The sequence below is a fragment of the Corvus moneduloides genome, chromosome 10 (genome assembly GCF_009650955.1).
Source record: "Corvus moneduloides isolate bCorMon1 chromosome 10, bCorMon1.pri, whole genome shotgun sequence".
NCBI lineage: Eukaryota > Metazoa > Chordata > Aves > Passeriformes > Corvidae > Corvus > Corvus moneduloides.
This window is the reverse complement of record NC_045485.1, coordinates 19,607,417-19,629,365: the sequence shown is the minus strand read 5'-3', so window position 1 is coordinate 19,629,365 and position 21,949 is coordinate 19,607,417. Positions and strand designations below refer to the sequence as shown.

The 21,949-nt window shown below is 41.2% G+C and overlaps 1 protein-coding gene and 3 non-coding genes across 4 annotated transcripts; all 4 read right to left on the bottom strand.

The window, feature by feature from the left end:
• Positions 1–250: 250 nt before the first annotated feature.
• On the bottom strand, positions 251–7,312 carry EIF4A2 (eukaryotic translation initiation factor 4A2). The gene is made up of 11 exons (XM_032119437.1): positions 7,202–7,312; positions 6,308–6,353; positions 6,088–6,220; positions 5,691–5,830; positions 4,340–4,508; positions 4,043–4,152; positions 3,775–3,918; positions 3,252–3,389; positions 2,875–2,964; positions 2,552–2,631; positions 251–1,063 (listed from the first exon to the last, which is right to left on the bottom strand). Exons 1-11 carry the CDS (start codon positions 7,228–7,230, stop codon positions 919–921), a joined length of 1,224 nt encoding a protein of 407 aa, XP_031975328.1. The 5' UTR covers positions 7,231–7,312; the 3' UTR covers positions 251–918.
• LOC116449133 lies at positions 3,043–3,170 on the bottom strand. The gene has a single exon (XR_004242254.1). It is a non-coding gene; the product is annotated as a small nucleolar RNA SNORA63 (small nucleolar RNA).
• On the bottom strand, positions 3,547–3,727 carry LOC116449130. The gene has a single exon (XR_004242251.1). It is a non-coding gene; the product is annotated as a small nucleolar RNA SNORA81 (small nucleolar RNA).
• Positions 5,907–5,977, bottom strand: LOC116449132. Its single transcript, XR_004242253.1, has one exon. It is a non-coding gene; the product is annotated as a small nucleolar RNA SNORD2 (small nucleolar RNA).
• Positions 7,313–21,949: the final 14,637 nt, after the last annotated feature.

Below are 21,949 nucleotides of genomic sequence, written 5' to 3'. Positions count from 1 at the left end.
CTACTCTGATGAAAGGGTGTTCCAGTGTTAAGGACACAGGTCCAGCACCCCAGAGCTGTGTCACCCAGGGACACACTGGCACTTGAAGCTCACCCTGTAGTAGTCCAGAACCAACCCTGCAGTTAATGACAAAGTGCAGCAGCTCTGGGCACAAACACAAGGCTGCAGCGGTTGCCACCTTCAGCTCCCATCCTGCAACAGAGCAGGCTGCTGTCACCCTCCCCTCAACCCAAGAAGCAACTATTTACAATTTAAGTGAATATAGAAGTATTTTATTGAACATTCAAACTTCATTAAGACATGTGCAATATGGCAAATTTTACTGGGTTTAACCCTAACTAAGACAATAGTATGATTGCTTGCTTGCTGGGGCTTAGCAACAGGGTCCAGATCACACTTACCACTAATTAAATACTTTATTGAATAAATACATATGAAACAAAAATGAATTTTAATGCTCTTATAAAAGTTTAGAGATTTTGAAAGGCCTTTCCAATTTAATCTGAGGTGTAAGTACATACAATAAAGGAAGGTAGGCTAGTTTAACATAATTGGCTGACTTTATACAGCACTTATATCTTTTAGTCCATAAGTAAATTATTAAATGATAAAGAACATCTAATACAACCACTTCTATGGAACTAGGAAATAAATTTCTAATAAAGAAAAAATTTACAGACCCCATGACTTTCCACCCAACCCCAACAGTCTAACCCTAAAGTGGACAAAGCCAATGGCTTTCCCCACAAGAGCTCACGACAGAAAGTCGCTTCTCTTTTCAAAAATCTGTATTTCTGATCCGTAATGAGCATTGAGACAAGATTCAATATATCCCCGAAGAAAGAAGCACAATGCGCGTTGTGAATCGCCTATTCAGCAACAGCGAGCACTGGATTCACAACCACCTCATCCCGGGGACTAAATGAGATCAGCCACATTCATCGGCATCTCCTCCACTGTAGTATTGTAGAAAGTCTCAATGTCTCGCAGGATCCTCTTGTCCTCTTCAGTGACAAAATTGATAGCCACACCTTTTCTGCCAAAACGGCCACCCCGGCCAATTCTGCACAAAAAGAGAACACATTTACACCCAAGTTAACCTCTCCCATCTGCTTTATGTGTTTGCAAGATCCATTCATTAACTGCTGCTCTTATCTGCCACAGGCCAGTCTATGCTGCCTTAACAGGACCAGCTGCCACCCAAGTCACATCTGGTCAGGAAAAACCAGCAGCTGGTGGCCAGCAGGTCCATCCCGTGGCAGGCAGCAGGGCACACACGGTTACTCTTTGGCTGCAAAGCAAGATCTTTATTTAATGCTCGGTGCTGTGTTCTGAGGTCCTGGGTCAGTCTCCCTCCCCTCTGGTTACACTGCACACCCACCCCTCATGCATCCACTCCCAAGCACAGAGCACACAGAGGACAGGCTGTTGTTTTAACAATCAGACTGTTACTAAGTTCATCCAATTATATCCAATAACATGGAACAGCACACTGAATTTCAGAATTTTAATTCAACCTAACTGTTTCCAGTGGGAAAACTTAGGGTTTTTGTTGGTTTTCTTTAGAGAGCAAAATCCAAGTTCAACATTTTTGTCTAAGCCCACATCAGTTACTGACACACCAGTGCATGTGGTTTTAGTTTACATCCACCATGGGCTCCACCTTCCTACAGACTGCACAATAGAGCACCTTGCCAGCAAGAGCTAAATACACAGAAAGGGCTCACAAAACTTAGGGGATAACCATGACAAAATAAATAAATAAATACCAACTCGCTCTTTATTCAAACTGTGCCGCTTACGAATCCACGTCCTAAATTACGCCGTCGTTTCTGAGCACCATCTTGTGTCATCAACTGCTGCTATCGACTCCTGTATTTTTTTACATCAAGTAATAAAGCACAGTTTACTTAATTTAGGGACAGTCACTAGAAGCAGTTAACTAAACCTAGGGAAATAAACTGCTACCAGGAGACACACACCACAGAGAAGAATCCCACTAAGAAGCCACTAAGAGCAAGCACAGCACACACAACATGGAAACAGCTAAACCTGCACAAGAGAAGGCAGCCCTACACAATTTTTTCTCAAGTAGAAAGGTCTGGCTTGTCACTGAGCAGCAGCAGCCAGTCCAGATCAGCCAGAACCCCAGATCAAGCTGACCCTGCTGTCAAGATGCTGCACCAGTAACACTGTCACACTCGTACATCACAGCCTACATGACAAAAGACAGTTCAGTCACTGGCATTTTCCCCACACCTCCAAGGTTCATCAGCCATCACTGAACCTGTTACACAACTAAGTTTTCCCACTGCTTTAAGTGTTCAAAAGTTCTGCTCCTCCCTCGTTTCAGAACCACAGCTGTGCAAGGCAAGGCTTTGTTTAAAGCCAATGCGCAAGTGGTTTTATTTCCTGCTAGCTCTGAGCAGTTTATGCATGGATGCCAAGACCTCTGGTTTGGTGAGGACTACAGGATCAGGTGAGGAGGGTGTGTGCCAATGCCCACATCCAGCACAGCACAGGGACTGACTGGGGGGCAGAGCCGACTGACCTGTGAATGTAATTCTCACGATTGGTCGGCAGGTCGTAATTGATAACCAGGGACACTTGCTGCACATCAATGCCACGAGCCTGCAAAGCAACACCAAGTCTTTAATGTCAGTCAGGGGCTTTTTTCAAATTTATGTATCTCAGGCTTTTGTCAAGCACATCATTAGTTGTGAACTACAACTGTGCAGTCCACAGTGGAGCATGCATGGTCTTTGCTCTTCCAAAAAGCTCCCAACAGTTCAGGTTACAAAAACCATCACTGAATTATGAAGCTTTTGGGACAAGGCTGTAACAGGAGCATGTTCAACGTAAGACAATGCTCACCAGCAAGTCAGTAGTGATCAGGACACGGCTGGACCCTGATCTAAACTCTCTCATGATAACATCCCGTTCCTTCTGGTCCATGTCACCATGCTAGAGAATTAAAACAAAAAGTTGCAATTAGTACAGCTCCAATGCTCCAAACCAGGATGTCCTTTAAAGAACAAAGGTATGTATGAAACCCAGCGTCCCTACCTGCTGTGGGAACTAAGCAGGTAGGGATAGAAAGGAAGCACTTTACTTTAAGCAGGGGGAACGATAATACAGCACTGCACAGCTATATTATAACTTTCCTGCTTCTCACTGGTATCTCCTCATCACCATTTCTTTTCCAGTAAATACAGGGCATTTCAGAAGTGATTGGAAATAAGAATTCTTACCAGAGCTGAGACTGTGAAGTCCCTGGCATGCATTTTCTCCGTAAGCCAGTCTACTTTTCTCCTTGTATTCAGGAAAATAACAGCCTGTGTAATGGTCAGTGTCTCATACAGATCACAGAGAGTATCCAGCTTCCATTCCTGAGCAAAACAAAGATCAGGAAATGCACCATGACACAGACAGCTCAGTACATAAGAACAAGGAATAAAAAAACCTCAAATACAATAACCAATTAAGCATGCTCTTGCACACTATTATATTCAGTATAACCTGGAAACAAAGTCAAGTTTTCCCATCAATTGTTGCACCAAATCTTCAGACACAGGACACTGGACATTAAGAAAGAGGTCCACCCTAGTCCTTTTTGATCTAGTGCATAGTTTTTCTTCTTCTTGGATTTACTCTACTAGCATTATTGCAGAAACCAAAGCTCAGCCTTGGTTTCTGCAATTTTAGTACAGTGCTTTAACAAGAAGGTAAGATAACCTTACTCCTCCTACCAGAGCAATTATAACCAATACCAACCTCTCTCTCAACATTAATGTAGAACTGCTTGATACCCTCCAGAGTCAGTTCTTCCTTCTTCACCAAAATACGGATGGGATCTCTCATGAACTTTTTGGTCACTTCCAACACATCCATTGGCATTGTAGCTGACAGCAATACAACCTAGAATATATTATTGTGTGTTAGCACATACCCTGTACAATAGTTTTCATTTGTACTACTCAGTTATCAGCCACACTGTAACCAAATCTGCATCCATCACTTTAACCATGTAAAAGCTTTTTACCTGGATGTTTGTGCTTAGTTTTTGAAAGATCTCATAAATTTGATCCTTAAATCCACGGCTCAACATTTCATCAGCTTCATCCAAAACAAACATTTTGATCCATTTCGGTGCTATTGGAAAAAGAGCAGCATCTCATGAAGTTTCAGAAACACACAATCCTTTACAAACATCATGCTCCTTTAGTACTAAGCTTTCCAGCACAACTCTCTACAGCGACAACAAATACACTAAAGCTCTTAGTGGGTATGAGGCCTCCAGGGAATTTATTAGCAAAAGCACAATGAGATTGATACTTACAAAGATAGCGCCTGTTTAACATATCGAACACACGCCCTGGAGTTCCCACCACGATGTGCGGAGCCTCAGCCTGGAGTTTCTGCATTTCATTGCGCACATTTGTACCGCCAATACAAGCGTGGCATGTTGCTCCCATGTAGTCTCCAAGGGCCAGGATTACCTTCTGAATCTAAAATAGAACCTTCCATTAGTAGTTCGTAGGACAGTAAAACTTAAGCCCCATTATCACTGGCTTTTATGGACTCTGGAAGCCAAGACACCAACTGAGGACCATGCAGCTCTTGGAACTGAGAGCTGCTAAAATGACTTTGCCCAACTTCACATAATTCAAGTTGCTCACTAGGAACCACAAGGCAGAGGAGCACTTAAGTAATATTTGTGTCCTTACTGGTTGGACTTGCTGATTGAGTGACTGCCCTGAGACAATTCCTAAGCTGAAAGCAGGGCCACCAGAAGTGAGCTCAAGCTCTCAGCTGCTCAGGCATGCACAGTAAGCACCTGGACAATCTTCTGTGAACACTCCAAGGGCACCACTATAAGCCAGGTTTCAAAACAAGCCTCACCCTCAACAACAGCTTTAGAGTAGAACAAAGGCATAACATTCTGATCAAAGGCTCTTATTCCATTGATTTTTTGGATTCTTTTTTTTTCTGATTTAGAATGTTTAATTTTACCTTGAAGAACTGTCACATACCAATGGCTATTCAGTATATTCTAGTTGAAAGTGACAGTAAGATTTTTACTTTAAGGTTGGTTCAATGTTGCACTTTAAGACCCCACACTCCTGATACATTTATCTTAAAAATTCAAGTGTTACTTAAGTTTTGTTGCCACACACCCACTTAGCATAACAGAATACCAAGCCTTGAAGGTGAAAGAGACATGCAATTATGTTGTCAGGAAAGCATACAAAGATACAAAACCATTTAAGTAACCAAATGTGCACTGCAATTTTCATGTTGCACAACTGCACTCAAGTTTAAATAACTTTTAAACAAGTAATTTTTTTGTTTCCAATCAGAACTGTGCTTTAGTAATTTTGCTATTCTGCTGAAGACGCTCCCTCTGCTTTACACACAGCACAGCAGCTGGCTCCTGCACCCCTGCCCCAGCACACCCTCCATGTGCATCAACTCAGCTCCTCAAGGAGGCAGAGAACTTGTGGGACAGAAGCCAGTTTGTATCCTCCATTACTTCACACAAGAAGGGTTCTGAATAGATATTAATTACAGCCCCTTCGTTACAGAAATCTGGTAATGTTGTCTCACAGTTGTGAAACCTGAAACCTATGCAACACACAAGGTTTTTTTGGTTTTTTTTTTTTTTTTTTTTTAAACTACACTATCAATACCTGTTGAGCCAGTTCTCTGGTAGGGGCCAATACTAGTGCCTGGGACTCCTTGAGATCAATCTCCAACTGCTGCAGGATGGAAATAGCAAATGTGGCTGTCTTGCCAGTACCTGACTGAGCTTGAGCAATCACATCATACCCTAAAAAAAGTAGGATACACATTTACTGCTCCCACACGGGTCATTTATGTTAGTTTTATTTAATTCCCCTTGAAGTAAGTGATCAGTACTAAAGAGTTCTCTCCATTTCAGGTCAGTCCCGAAAGATGGTGTACCATCATATCACTTTTCCAATGAAGATTAAAAATAGCTATAACTACATACTAATAAAACAACATATGCATTTTACAATACTTTCCTAACTATCCGATGTTGATATTAATGAATCGATTGCATACCTTTGATGCAAGGAATAATAGCTCTCTGCTGAATAGCTGAAGGCTTCTCAAAACCATAAGCATAAATGCCCCTCAGAAGGGATTCTTTTAAATTCATATCATCGAAATTGTCAACAATCTCATTCCAATTGCTCTGTAATGAAGAAAGCATAGAAAATAATAAATTCAGTACCCGTGTCCACCAGTGTATAAATTCTCAGGTCAGTTCGTAAGTGCTCACCTCGATGACACCATCGGGCTCCATTCCCTCTGGGCCGCCATGGTCTCTGCCATGAAAGAGAACACGCTGTTAGCACAGCAGCAACCACCACGCAGAAGGCGAGCTGACACCCCGGCTGCGAAAGCGGCGGGACCCGTGACAGATTACTCCAGCAGGTGCTCTGAGCTTCTACCAATGGGCAAACTCCTACCCCTCTCCCTCAGTGCCCTGGGCGCCACCAAAGCCCATCCCCAGCTCCCGGGGCCGGGCCCGATACCGCGGGCACGGCTGCACCGAGCGCGCGCTCCCGCGGCAGCGCGCGAGGGGGGGGCGGGCGCGCTCCCGGCGCTGCTGCGGATCCCCCTGCCCCGCCCCGCCGGGGAACTCTCGCGAGAGCTCCACCCCTGGGATTGCGCAAACCGGGCGCTGCGGGCGGACGGCGCCGGGCGATCGCCCGGGGGGGCCTCCCCCTCCCCCCCCCCCCAAAAAAATAATGGTCTCTCCCTCAGCGCGGCCCGAAACCCGGGGCGAACAGACGGCACGAGGGAAAAGAGAATGTCAATTAAAAAACCCCCAGAAAGGCATCTGAACTACAATTCAGCTGTATACGAATTTATTTCGATAAAGTCCTTTTCAGGGCTGACTAGACTGCTAAAAAAGCCGGTAACGAAAACCGAGCCCTGAGGACTAGAGCTAAACCGTTGCTGAACCGAGAGCAAGGGGAGCGCAGGGACAGAAACGTCTAGAACGGGAGGGGCCAGGGCGCAGGGCTGATTGACCGCAGCGCCCTACCTCCCCCCAGAGCGCTCCAGCTCCCACCACTCCCTCTCTTTAGACTTTTTCCTCTCTCCCCGGCCGCCCCCACATAATCCACGGAGGCCCCAAATGAGGAAAGGACCCAGGCCCCCGCCATACCTGCTATAATCCGCGGAGCCCCCTGACATGTTCCGACCACCAGCTCTGTCCTCAACTGAAAAGGCAAGCCCTCCGCGGCGCCCGCCTTATATACCCGCCCTGCTGCCGGACTCGTTGCGCTCTGCTCTGCGCATGGATATATATCTCATGCCACAACCAAAAAAGCACGAACCCCCCCCGGATTAAGCCCTCTGTCCTAAGAGAGTCCCGTCACGCGACTGTCTGAGTTAATCCGAAGGTTGTGTATGAACCTCTCGGGTCTGCGAGGTTACGTTGAACGTGGAACTACTTTTTTTTCCAGGGCGCGGAAGGATATTGCACCATTGAGTGCGTCACAGCGCCCCACTCCTTCCTCCCTCTGCCTCCCCCTCCCCCCCGCGCGCACGGGGTTTCCCGGCCTGGCCTCTGCTGCAGCGCGGGGAGGGAGGGGGTCATGGCGGTGTCGGCTCGGCTTGGCTGAGGGGACAGCGAGCGGCCCTGCGGCAGTGGCTGGGGTTGCATAGTAGCCTATTTTCGCGGCCGCGTTTTCCTCGCCGTGCTGGTTGTTTTTAAAGCCCCGGAGTCGGGGGGGTGACAGAAGAGAGAGAAAGAGGCTTCCTCGGGCGGGGGCCGGTGGCCGGTGGCCGCGCGTCTGCCCCATCCGCACACAGAAATGGCTCCCGTCTCCTTCTCCTCCCTGACAGGCGAAACACACCTCGGGCTGTCCCCGTGCGCTCCCGGGGCAGGAGCAGCGTTGGTCATGAGGGGCAGCGCTAGCAGCTCACGGAGAGGCCCTGAGGCGAGGGGAGCAGATGGAGGCGCCTCTGAGGGCTGCTCGGCCCTGCTCAGCCCCGGGCTCACACACAGTGCAGGCCGGCGGGCCCGTGGCTGAATCCCGCAAACTTGTCCCGAGGCGCTAAGGGTGGATCATTCCTGAAGGGGATGCAGGAGTATTTGTAGGAGACAGGTTAGGTGGTCCTCGGGTGCTGCAGAAAGTACGGTGCTGTGATGTGCTGCAGGTCGCAGTACAGCGGTGTCCACGAAAAATCCTGTCAAGAATGATTTAAAGGTTAGTGCAGTCCAAAATCAAGCACTAAGAGAACTGTTACTGTGCAAACCGATTCCATGATCATGCCTAAGGCTTTCATACTGTGATAGAAAAAATACCGATCCTTTTAATGCCCTTTTCAAGTTCTACAGTAATCTATTCATCAGTATTTCTTATGGAAGCAAGTAATATAAATTGTAAGCAATAATTTTGTGCCAACTTTATATGGTTTATGTGTATCACTTTGCAATTTGTTTCCATAGTGATTATGTATGAAATGAAGGCAGTGCTTGAAAAACTCAACCCTTTACTTGTCTAGACTGTTGTAAATTGCCTAGAACCATCTAGAATCCATAAAGGGAACATCTCAAAGACTGTATATACCTTAAGTCTTGCTGTGGTAGCATCTGCCTGGGCAATATTATCTGTAGAAATAGTACAACCTACCACAATCGCAGCTAAATTATAAAAATGCAGTTCCACTCTCAGCCTATCCTAATGCTCTCAAGTTCTGTCTACCCATGGTGGATAGAAAATACTGAGGATATTTCTTGTGTTTGCAGTTCAGATAGACACGCAACAGCAGCCAGAGGCCTTTTAAATGAATGATGCCCATTTGTGTGGGCTATTAACCTCTGGCTGTAAAACAAACAGGATGAACTGAAGAAAGAATGTGAGCACAGGTTTGGGCTGGCACAGTCAGATTTCCCACTAAAGTGATTTGAGTCTAAATTGAGAAATAATACTACTGAATATTAGTTAAGGATCTTGAATATTTATTAAGAAAGCTGTTGAATTTGATTTGATGAATATTTTTATTCAAGTATTGCATTTTAGTCTTAGATTTGCAAATCTGAGAGGAAGAGATTTCCAGGCGTGGGAATTTCAGGAAGGTAAGCCATCATTCTTCACAGATCTGAAATGGCATCTCAGAAACAAGTATCTACTTTATCTTTTCCAATAAAGAAATCAGTGTCATTTAAGATTACCCGTGTATTCAGATCACTTTGAGTGTTCATATATGACAGCAGTTTTCCAGTAACAAGGCTTTCCTGGCTTTCTTTAAGGAGAAACTGTTCTCATTGCTCTAGTTTGCTTCAAGTCTTGTTTTTAGTCCACTTGGCCAAACTTCATTCTATTTAAAAAAAAAAAAACAAACTAGAAAAATTTTTTACATTATTATCTTCAACCAAGGGGGACAATTTAAAAATATATATATTGTTATTTACTGGCTAAAATAATGGGGATTCTCCTGATTAGATGCCAAGATTTCTTTGCATTAGGCAACTGCAGAGCCAAACAGCTGCCCCCAAGCTCCCGATCACTGGCCTTTATTGAGGAGCTTGAAATTTCCCTGTCTCTGAGGATTTTGTTCATTTCTTATTCACCTGACGAATAAATATAAAGAAAAGCCTGTGAGCATACTGGTATCTGCTGTCACGTGGCTGTGGCAGGGTTTGGCAGTCTGATTGATTTATTTGGTCATGTTAGTTGTTCTGGTGTGTGGTTATTTTAATGCAGTGACACTCCTCAGTCCAGTGGCCCCTTGGCAGATGCTCTATTTGCCTCAAGTGTTGTATGACTGGAACAATGAAATTATGATTTAAGAAACAAATCATCAGTTCCCACGTGAAAGGCATTTATTTGTATGGATATTCCACACTAAGGTATGAGAAAAGGAACCCAGTGTTTCCTCCAGTGGAAATCATTGACTTCTTTCACCAAATGAAAAGATGAAAAAAATTTTGTTCATAAACTTCAAGCAAGTGGTTAGAAACACAGAATCAGTCTTCTCTTTTTGTGAAACAAGATAGCAGATATCTAGATTTCTTGTTCTAGCAATGACCCCTGACTGTACTAGAGGAAAAGATCCTACATTTTATATCCTTTAAAACCCATGTACAATGTTTGAGAAATATCTCTGGTTACAGTCGGGCAAACAACCTTTTCATGTGATTTCATATCTTCTTTTGTGTGCATTTGGGCCAGCTTTAGCCATACTCTGCCTGGAATGATTTATGTTCTGAACATGAAGCATCAAACTGAGAGGTACCAAAAGGTCAGATTTTGTCACTGACAAAAATCTTGTAATGACATTGGGATTTCTTGTGGTCCCCTGGCTTTAAATCTGATTAAGCTTTTTAGAGCAGCCTCAACTGAAAACTTGCTCCCCAAGGACCAGGTTCATGTTATCATCAGGCAGAAGAGATACCAAGAAGACACTAATATGTCTGTGCTGCTAAAGATAGGATCCACAGCCACATATATATGTACGCCTAATATAGTTCTGTAGATGTTTCCCAAAAAGACAATCCCAGTGAATCATGAGCTCTTTGGTGATAGTGAACATAATTACACATTTATTAACAGGGGTAACAGATGGACTAGCTGGTTTAGCAGCTGGGTTTCCAGTGATTATTCATGCAGATTGAAGTAAGGAGTGACGTATCTAAAGAAAGCAGTAGGAGCTGACACCTCCTGAAACTGAGCTCCAGTTGAGCAATCCCTGCTCACCAATATTCTGGCAAAGGCGGTGGTACAGTTTGCATTAGGAAGTCTCAGAAATGTCCTTTTAGAAATCTCATAGCATAATTTGAATTTGCCATGAAACTGCCAGGTACTTCACAGGAAACCTGCAAGATCCCAGAGTTCTTTTCGTGCTGGTGCCAGAGTTCTGACTGTATTATTTGATTGCCATGACTAGCAGGGCAAGGAAAGTAATGGTAAACAGACAGAGTTTGCTCACAGTAGGTCATGTTAAGGATCAAGATGATTTGTTAGGGTGTTGTTAGCAAGAAGTAATGTTTTTCAGTTCATCACTCCCAAAGGAGTGCCTAAACAAAAGCACACTTCCTCAGATGTAGGAGTGGATAGGAAAGATTCTGGAAAACCCCCAGGGGAGAAAGAAAGTCCAAATTCCTGGAGTCCCATGCTTGTTATTTAAATGCAGTCAGGGTGTCATTAATGCTAACAAGCATTTTTGGTCATTCCATTGAAATTACAATCTAAAAAAGCTAAACAATAAGAATTTATCAGATACAGTGGTTTTAATGGATTGAGAATGCTGGCTTTGTATTCTCTAGTACTTTAGTGTAATCTGAAATGCACATTATGGTGACTTTAGTACACTGGGCTGCTAGGCTTGCTTTGTCATCCGTTTTTAAAGTTGTTTTACAACTTTGTTATGTTTTGACAGATATTTCTAGTCTTTGTAACTGTAGTCAAACTTGTGTTGTGAAATCTCAATGATGTCCCTGTTGAGTGAATTAAAAGTACATGCAGAATTTCCTCTCCCTGTCCAAGCTCTATCTCACTGAATAGTTGTGCACTAGGCCAATAAGGAACATAGTTAAAGATGCTTAAATTTCTTAGGTGCCAAGCACTGTGGAAAGCCAGTGGTATTTAATCTGCTATGCTTGATTCAATTGTCCCACATGCTCAGTCTATTCAAGATATTCAGGCTTGTGCAGAGGATGTGGGGTGGACTGGGCTTTTTGCTGGCCAGCTGACTCACTTGTCTGAAATGTATGTGGAGTGGTTTGTGGCTTGTGCTTCCTAATTGCTAGGAGCACATGTCTCCAAGGAGTGTTCCTGCTTCAGTTGTGCAGGATTTTGGTTCTTAGCCTAAGTTCTCTCATTCCCAGTAGATTTTTTTCTTGATTATAATAATTTGTTAAACTATTTAAGACTAATTTACTTGGGTTTGTTTTGGTTTTTTTTTTTAAAGAAACAGCAAAGATGTGTGAATTTAATCTTTCAGGTTACGCATCCGTTAATTCATCTCCTCTTAGAGTCTGGAGTTTAAGTTCAGACTCATAGTGACCCTCCTACCTTCAGAGGTTTGAAGTTATTTGTTACTTATTTCTTATTCTGGAATAATGAAGTTCTCACAGAATTTTTAAGAAAGATGGTATTTCTTTTATACAGTGGAACAGTTCTTGTAAACTGCTGCTGAAGAGGAAGCAGCAGAAGTGCTCTAGGCCCTCAGAGGAACCTTGGTTTCTCAGCCCTCTCTCAGAGGGTCAATAAAGAACTAAGGGAAGTTAATTACTACATATTTTTATAGTGTGTATCATTTCATTCAAAACTTAAAATTTGTGAAAAATTTCCCTTTTACTTTGGTTAGCATTTGGTTGGTCTTCTAATAAAAAACTAGGGTTAATTCTAGAAAGTCAATATTTAATTTCTTAGTGGAAGCATGTAAATTACTGTTAATTCTTTAAATGAGTGTACCGTAAGAAAACTGTCATATGGAATCACTTATGGTGGTCTTGTAATTTTAGTAACTATTCTGGTAATAAGAAGAATGTTGGCACAATAAAATCTTAACCTAAATACTTGAAACAGAAATATACTTTTCTTTCGATGATTTTTTTAGTCACCCAGTCTTCTGCATGCTATAAAGCTCAATAATTACAGTTTTAGTCTTGAATGTTCTTCTTGACTGAGCAATTAGATTCTTTGTTTCCAAGTTTTCAAGGTTTGTAATCAAGCCCAGGACGTGGAATCAGTTTAGCTCTGTTCTCTGTTGTGTTAAGGACTCCTAGTGTGACCACAAACTGGAATTTTAGCACTAAAATTGAGCAGATGATATTTATTAGAGTTGCCACTGACTCTCATTGGAATGAGAGCACTTTTTGCACTTAAGTTTTCTTCTCTGTAATGTGGGGGTGATAGTACTTGCCTCAGAAGTTATGTGTGGGCAAATCCTTGAAGAATGTGGGGCTCAGGAATGGAAGGAGGCCTAGAAATCTTGATAGAAGCTGCAGGCTACTTTCAGGGTAGAGTTTGTTCTTTATATGACAAAAGTAAACAAAGCTGAGAGATGAACCAGGTGGCAGATGATAACATCCTGACGCAGTTGTGGTTACATTTAGTTTTTAAGTAATGAAATACTGCATGTCATATATTTCTCTGAGACAATCTGCAAAGAACATTTTTTCCACTTCTGAGAGAAGGATGAATATAAGCTTGTGCATTATTTTGAAGAAAACCCTTTTCTTTCTGCTATTGGTTAACCATCTCTGCACGTTATTTATTCTCATGATTATACAAATTTGCAATGCACTGACATTGCTTGAGTTTTTTAATTGCTGATTTCAGTTGGTTAAGTTTTGGAACAGCCACTGCAGGCAGACCTATGTTCTGTATTTATTTGAGTACCTTTCCTCACTGGTAAAATGTTGAGTGTTATGTATTTAGTAGGAGGAAGTAATGCATGTGAACCAAGCCCAAGATGAAAACACCAGGAAGGCCAAGCAGGTCTTTCACTTTTACTGGGGTAAATTCATGGGACGAGTTTGTGGTAAAAAAAGTCATAATCTCTAATGTGTGTTGTAGATATGTGTACCTTGATAGGTGCCCTGTGTCCTGACTGGTGACAGCAATAAGCCATGTGACTCCCTCCTTCCCCATCCCAATCACACTTTTGGACGTCAGAACAAACACGCTGTGCTTTTCAGAGTGTGTGTCCAGCGCTGTGAGCTATGAGGGGCCTATCTCAGATTAGTGACAACAAAATGTCTGGTGTTACCAACTGATACAGCGTTGCGCAGAGAGCTTTGCTTTGAGTGTATTACAGGTCTTTCTTGTCAGAATATTTCAAATGTGTACATCCCTAAGCAGTAAGACATCTCAGAAATAGCTTCATTTTTCGCTAACAGAATCTCTTTCTGTCCATGTCCAGCATTGTCTATTAACTGAATTCTCTTGTTTCTTCTCTATCAGAGCATTTTAACCTTCACAACAGTTTTTTGCAGTTTACAGACCTTGTTACAACATGTAAGAGTTAACAGTAAAGATAATTACTTTGTCATTAATAAAATGAATGGTGTAATCAGAAGTATTGGCCTGAAAGTAAATCTTAATTTCTACAAACTGAAAGTTCCCTACTGAGCTTTGCTTTTCATAAGAAAATTGAGACTGTTAATTTCTTCAGGTAACTGTAGCTCAGATTCCCCAAGTTTTGTTTCTGTCACCGATACTGGCACAATGTGAAAATATAGATGAGTAGTTTCAGCTTTGTGCCCTTCTTTCATCTCTTTGGAAAATGGAAATGATCGTTTCTCTTTGAAGAATCTCTTAGATTGTAAACTGTTTAAAGCTGGGGCTGACTGCTTTGTGATCTATGCTTCAGTCTGCAAAGCAGTCAGCTCAGTGTGGGGAAAAGTTTAAAAAAGTTTAAAAAATTAATCAACATTGTGACTTGTTTAATCATTTTGTTAGTTTGTTTTCTTAATTCTTCTGAGATTTTTTTGGATGGAAAATGAAGCTATTCCAGGGCTTTTCTCTTTAACAGTGTTAGAGATGCATGTTCTTGTCGTGGCTGAGTCTGAAACGTGTGCCCATGAAGGTGAAGTGCCAAGTTAGCTGCTAAATGTAACTGCTGTTTTTTGGGGCTTCTGTTTAGTGCTAGGAAGCCTCTGTAGGCCAGTTCTCAGCCCCAATTGTTTGTGCTTCAGTCCATCCCAGAATGCTATTCTATACTATTTTTTATACCAACTAAATACTGCCAGATGAGACAAAAATGAGCATATGAGGTGCTGGATAGTAAGGAATTCAATCTTTTCCTCTCAGGTTGTGCCCAAGAACAGCTGCCCCTGTTTTCCACATTTTCCAGCAAGTGTGGACATGGACTGATGCAAGCACAGACAGGATGCAGGCAATCCCTTTACTTCAGCTAGGGGTAACTGTGGTGTTGCTCATGCCAGTTGAGGACATGCACTTTAACACATATTGTCCCAGCAATTGGCACTGGCCAGAAACCTTTGTTCTTTACACAGCAGGAGAGAGAACTGCAAGTTCATGTTGAATTGCAGGAATATATCGATTCATTTATTTCATGCATGTGATAAAAGTGATTAGATCATAAATTACTGGCAGTTTTTTGCAGTATATAAAGAGAATGTCTGTGCCTCTGTTTAAGGTACTTTAATCTTGTGCTTTAAGAGCTTCTGATAATAATGGTTTCTGAGTCTTAAGTAGTTGGTTTTTTTGCTGTCATATTCAGCATTTGTTTGTAGCTCATTCTTCTGATTCATTTAAAAGTAACAAAGTAACAAATCAGGAAAATCCTAATTTCAAAGCAGGCAGAATACTATAGTACTTGGTAACTACCCAATTACTTGTAGTTTTTCTTTCGTTGCTTTTTTGTTCTCTAAAGCTTGTGTTACCATTTCTAAATGTATTCTGATATATAGTTTTCCATGGGTTACAAGACTGCAAGATTTTGTATGCCATTATTGCCTTTATTTCAGCAGGATTTTACAAAGCACTGATTTAATTTATGTACTAATAACAAATAAAGACTCAGTCAAACAATGACAAATTGTCAGAGGACTTTATTTGGATGTGCTACTGTGTATATTTTAAGCTCAGAATTCTCTTCCTTCACCTTTCTGTCCAGGAAAGCTGAATTATCACAAAGGTGATTTTACAGTTAATTACTCAAAAGAAGTTTTCTGATTTCCTTTACTGTTATTCATTTGCATTGCTAATATTAATCTCCTCTGGGAATACAACTTTGTACCCCCAGGAACACACTTTTTTTCTTAAATAATTGTGGAATTGTGTTTGCTAATTTACATCGCATCAGAATTGTCTTTCCTGATTTCCTGGGCTAACAGACTGTGTATCTTTCTGCAGAAGGAAAGAGAATGAAGTGAAACTGTAAAGGACTGCTGCCTCAGAACTGCTGTTGCCATAGAGCTGCTAACGAGGAAAAAAACTGCAGCATGGATTTCTTGTGCTGTTGAAGGTAAGATGAGGGCACAGCAAAGACTGTACGAGGGGGAGGGGAGGCGAGGCAGAGGGAGGGAGAAGAGGAAGAAAGTCTGCGTCCTTGCTGTCTAAAAAAGGAAATTCAGTGTCAGTGTTCATGAGCAGAACTGCTGGTGCAGAAGAACAAAGCTATCTCAGTTGTTTAGGGTAGCAGGAGTGATGAGCAAGCAAGCACACTCCCATGCTTTCAGGAGGAAATGCTGCAAAGAAAGGAGGGAGAAGAAGAGTGACTTTTTCCTTTAGAAAATACTCACTGCTGCTTCAAGGTAGCTGCTCTTTGATACTACTTTGGCATTAACGTTATTACCCTGGGTAAGGACAGCTGTGAAAAAACTCAGTAGGGAGATAAACAAGAAGAAAACGTAGCGGTAAAGAATTCAGCATAATCTTGAGCTGATTAATTCTGTTTGTATGTATTAAAATGACTCAGTTGTTACATTCAGCTGTGCAGTGCTGTGAAACCTTTCAAAATGCAAGTGAAATTATGTTTTTTGTGGTAAGATTGTTGGGATATGTTGAGGTGTTATCAACCTTTTATCAATGATCTTTTGTCTTCTGTTATCTAAGTAGATGTCTTTTGAGTGGAAATGTATAATAAATAAATAAAAGTTAATATTAGATGCTCAAGAACACTGACTATAGAACCAACACCAGACATGCTTTCTGTGGGATCTCTTTAATGAGGCAAGCTTTGTACTAGTCTAAGACTTCAATATCATTGCAGAATTACCTGCAACAGACTCATGCAAAAGCTGCTGCTGCTGTTTCTACATCTGTCTATCATGTTACGTATTTTTGCTATCCTTCACCTGCTCGCTCTTTCTCTCAGTCGTGAGGATGTTTCTGAAGCTGCTGAACCCGTGTACCCTGCACAGCAAACCCAGCACACCTGCCATGTTTGCACGGTGGGGCCTTGAGGAGAATCAAACAAACTGTGGAGGCAGTGATAACACTGTCTTAGCTATGTTGATAACTCCTGTGTTGGTATTGCTTAGCCATCTGTTTGCTGTGTTATTGAGTGTGCTTGGATAGATCACCCCTTTCTCACAATTCCTTGTTTTGCACTTTATCACCATTTATCAAATAGTGTTCGACTGTTCTCCTGGAGTCTGTTTGCAGTTTGGGTCAGAGTGAATTTTTTTTCTGTAGCAGCCTGGTACTATGGTTGAGATTCAGTAATTCAGGCTGTAAGTGTTAGAGATTCAGATTTTTATTTTTAGTATTACCATCTCTCACTGTGAAATTGTTATTCTTTGTATAGAGTTTAGCTCATGCATTTCCCAGTCATGAATGGCACTGGGCGAAATATATCAATCATGAATACCTAAGTTTCCATTTCCAAGGTTTGTCATGTGGAATTGGATGTTCAAGTGTATTTTTACTAGCCAGACTCATTTTGTGATTCAGACTAATTTTGTCAAACTCGTAAGCTAAGGAAAGTTCTTCTTCAGTCTTCAGACCCATTCTTTTGATTTACTTTGGTCCCTAGTGCACTCGGGGTTCATAACATCCTGAGCAAGTGGGTTCTTCAGAGGTGATTATTCAAACAGGTATGACTGTATAATAAACACCTCTTTGTAGAATAACTGCTAAAGAAAGAATGGATGGGCCCTATCCAGACAAAAATTTAGTTGCCTTACATAAATATTTAGTGGAAGGTTAGTGTTGCAGTCTAAGATTGATTTAATAGTTCTTCATTGGCAAAAATGGGTGTCCAGAAGCACAATGTTGCTAAATGACAAGCTATTCTCATAAATTTCCAAATAGTATAAATATTTTTTGGTTCCAGTTGATGGATTGATGGTGGCTAGCATGTATTTACAGTGAAAAAGAGCAGAGCTGTAGTAGTGCTGATACAGAAATGTCTTGAGTGGAGTGCACTCACATTATAACCTTCATATTGATGCTGTTCCTTTGCCAAACTGACAGCTACAACCAGCAGATCAACTTAAGTCAAAGTTTCAGAGGTGTCTTGGTTGCCTTATGATAGAAAAGCAACTTAATGTAGCTGAACAAGGCAGTGGAGTTGTTTGTAAATCTACTAATCTGTCCACATGTTTGTACCAAACTCTGAAGAAAGAGGTGATCTTGTAGTTTATGCTTGGTTTGCCTGCTTCTTCCACCTGGTTTATATTGTGGGAGTGACCAAGAGAATAAGGAAGTATGGCAAACATTGCCCAGAACACTCTAATCTTTGTATTTGGGCCAGGATAAAAAGCTGTTAAGCCACTAGTGCTGCTGTGGGTAATGCCAGGACTTGCACCAATTCCCCAAACACTGTAAAATATAAAAGCTGCTTTAATGGCTAATGCTGCCCATAATTACCTCTTCGAGGTGTTGCATTGCTCAATCTTCATCTCAACCACTCCAAGTAATATCAGCTTTCTACACTTGGGCTGAGTGCTCCAAGGCCTGATTTTTGAAATGCTCCAAGGCCTGATTTTTGAAATGCTATTTAAGGTTAATGGGAGCACATACTTCTCAGCAAAATTTAAAATCAGGCTTCTGCACTCAAACAGGAGATTTTTGTTTAGCAGTCACAAGACTGCTTAAATAGTCAGTCTGAATTCTGGATTCCTTCTGGAACTGATTTTTTTTCTTTTGCAGAGCCTGAGCTACGTCCCTTTATATCCCTTTGTTTTTATTAATTTTGTGAGCATTACTACTCTTTTAGTCAGTATACAGCTAGTTGAACAACTGGCACATAAAAGGAAGAGAATTCAGTTATAGTAGATTTACTTCTTCATGATGTAGATTTACTTCTTCATGATGTTTTATGGCATTAGCATTTTTTTTCTATTGGATTAAATGGCAAGAAATTAACTTCTGCTGACATACTTAAGGGTTAGAATAAGAAATAAAACAATGTTCCTTTACATGTGTCTGGTGGATTTTTCAAGGCACTGAACTATAGTGTTTTGGGCACGTAGGTCAAAGTCTTTTTTTAAACATGTGATAGCTCCTGTTGGTGTTCTGTTGATGAGCATTATGTTCCCAAACTTGAAATCAATAATCCTCAATTCTTGTCTACCCCAACTGTTTGAGTTTTCTTATGCTAATCTAAGTTTGAGTTAAAAATACATCCTTGTTCATTCTCTGCCTTAGTCTGATTTGCTTTGTTCCCTTTGTTTCTCACTCACACTATAGTATTTCTTTTGTTTCAAGCCAAGTGGTCTCTTGGCTCCTGTGATAAATGCATCCAGTGGAAGGTGGAGAGGCATGCACCAAATTCATGCAGTACCTCTCATAAATATGTTTTGTCTTTTCATTTTTAAAACAAATATAGTCCTTTGGCATGACTCTGGAATCTGCAGGGAATTCTGATTCTCTGTGGCTCAGTTTGAGTAAGGTAAGTATTTAAATGCCTGATCTTCAACCCACAGATCAGCACGATCAGTAGGCATGGCAGAAGAGATAAGAATCACTATGAGGTTTCTAATCCCTGTTACTCCATACTGGTAGGAGTTACTCCTTTGAAGGTTATGGTTGGATTTTCACTGGGCAGCAGATTGCAGGAGCTGCAGTACTATGAGTGTTCAGTTGTAGCAAGATGCTTTACCCACCTAGAAAAACCTTCACTCTTTTCTTCTTAACACACCCTTCTCTTATTTTAGAATGCAGTAGAAACATTGTGTTATTAATTACATTTTACCAAATGAACTTGCACATAAAGCTTAATTAAAACTGTGGAAGCTGCATTGTACTAATGTGGTCTTGTAAACACAGCAGAATTAGGAGTTGTGGGTGAGTAGCTGGTTACAGAGTTGAAAATATCTGTCCCCATTGTTATTTTTTAAGAATATTTGAGGAACTAGTACACTGGATTTGGTACAGCTCTGTCTACATGACAATGGCCATGTAGTAATGTCATTTCTAATTCTGTAGCCACTTAGACTCATTTATCCTCAGAGCTGTTATTCCTAAATTGGGAGCAATTATCTTGCTGGCTTAGAGACCTGAGAAAACAAGGAAAGAAGTGGGTTCTTACATCCTATCAAATAGCAGTGTTCATCATTAATGCTCCACATGTTCTGATGTCAGGTGTTTGCACAGCTCTCTCCCGTGGCTTGCACTGTGTGAACATAGCACTAGAGGATGATTGGAATGGCTGAGTGTGATGAAAAGGTCATGTCTGAATTATGGCAAAAATCCAATAGTCCATCCATAGTAAAGCTGAGGAATTTTTCATAAGGTAAGTTAAAATATATATATTTTGTCCCATTGTCACAGATGGAATGAACAAGGGAGGGAGCATATTAAATTCAGACAGCTGCAGAATGGCCATCATGTGGCTCTAGATGTCAGCAGTATAAGTAAAACAGAGGTTTAATTCAGACATATTTTCATACCCCAGACTCCTAGTTCCAATTATCTGTATCAGTAAGAATGCAATTTTTCTTGTGCAGGAGTAGCTCTTATTTTTTTATTCATGAAATTACATTTAGAGGGTTATTTATATACTTTGCTTACAGTAAGTAACTGGCAAACGTCGAAGCTCTATTGCTAGAGCTTAATATTTAAAACAGATTGCACAGATGGGGTGTTTTTAGCTACAGTGTTACTCACCCAGAAGAAACGCTGAATGTTAAGCCTACTAAACCGTTCCTGGCAATGACAAACCTGACGAAATTTGGCGATGATAAACCCTGTGACAAAAAATGTGCCATCTGCTGGCCAAGGAGGAAAGTACTCCTTAAGCGCTGCGGTCCCTGGACAAAGCGCTCCAGCGATTCTGGCAGGAGGAGAAGCTGGGAGTTTTGCAGAGCTCTTCAGCAGCAGAGCTGGAACAGGCCTGGTCAGGAGCCTTCTCTCGGCAGATTCTTCCATCCGAAAGTGCTCTTTTGTGATAATTGAAACTTTCTGTGAGAACATGTCAATGAGAAATGGAAATGCTCCTTTCTAAAAATATCCAAATACTCTGTTTCAAAATTTTTAGACATGGAACACTGATTTTTATTCCAGAATGATTTTTTTAAAAGTAATTACTTTTGTAAATTATATAAGCAAATTGAAATTATCATCTTTGTATTAAACATTAATGAAACCTCACGTCCTCACTACAGCACGTGGTAAACGACCAGTCCTTAGTCCTGTGCCTCTCTACTCATGGTTGTGTATTTGTGCTCTGTGTGGAGAATGTATCAAGAGTGACTGGCTTTTCATTCAGGTCAGGGAGACTGTAAATGGGAAGAAAACTTTGTTTTTCTTATATTTGCATCTTTATTTCTTTATTGTAGTTTTACATTAATTACTTAAATTGCTACTGTAATTTAAAGAAAAACCGTTTTGAGCTTATACTCCTGTTAATAATTCACTATACACGAAGAGTTTCCAGTTACAGCCAAAATCATACCAAATCAAATCATACAAAATCAAATATTCAGAAGAAAAGAAGCAGAGAACTAAAGATAACTCTCAAGGATTTCATCTGCGTAGCTTTTAAGTTCAGTTCTTGTCAAAACAAGAAGATAGCCTTTGCATATTATGCTGCAAAGAAAGGAATTAATTTTAAAAGGCTGGATTTGATTAGTGATTAATCCAGGGGTTCTTATTATTTTATCTTTCTTTAAAATGGGGCTCCAGCTAAGTTGTATGACTTCTGAATGATTTTTTTCAGGAAGAAAGGAAATATAATGGTTCTGACATCACCACTCATGACAGATATCTGTCTGTCTGTCTGCCTCCATCCATCCACCCCTATATGGCAGCCAATTACACTGTAAAAAAAAAAATTCAGATGCACACAACCATGCTGAATTTATACTCACAGGGACTGTTTCTAATTTTAGATTTCATGACTTTTTCAATACATCTTAAGGACTCTTCTAATGAAATTAGAAAGAAAGGAACCAGGCATTGAAAAGGGGAGGTGTGCCCACACTGTCAGGGAATGCTTAGATTCGGACAGTGTGAGTTCTCTTCTGTGGTGTGTTAGAGACTGT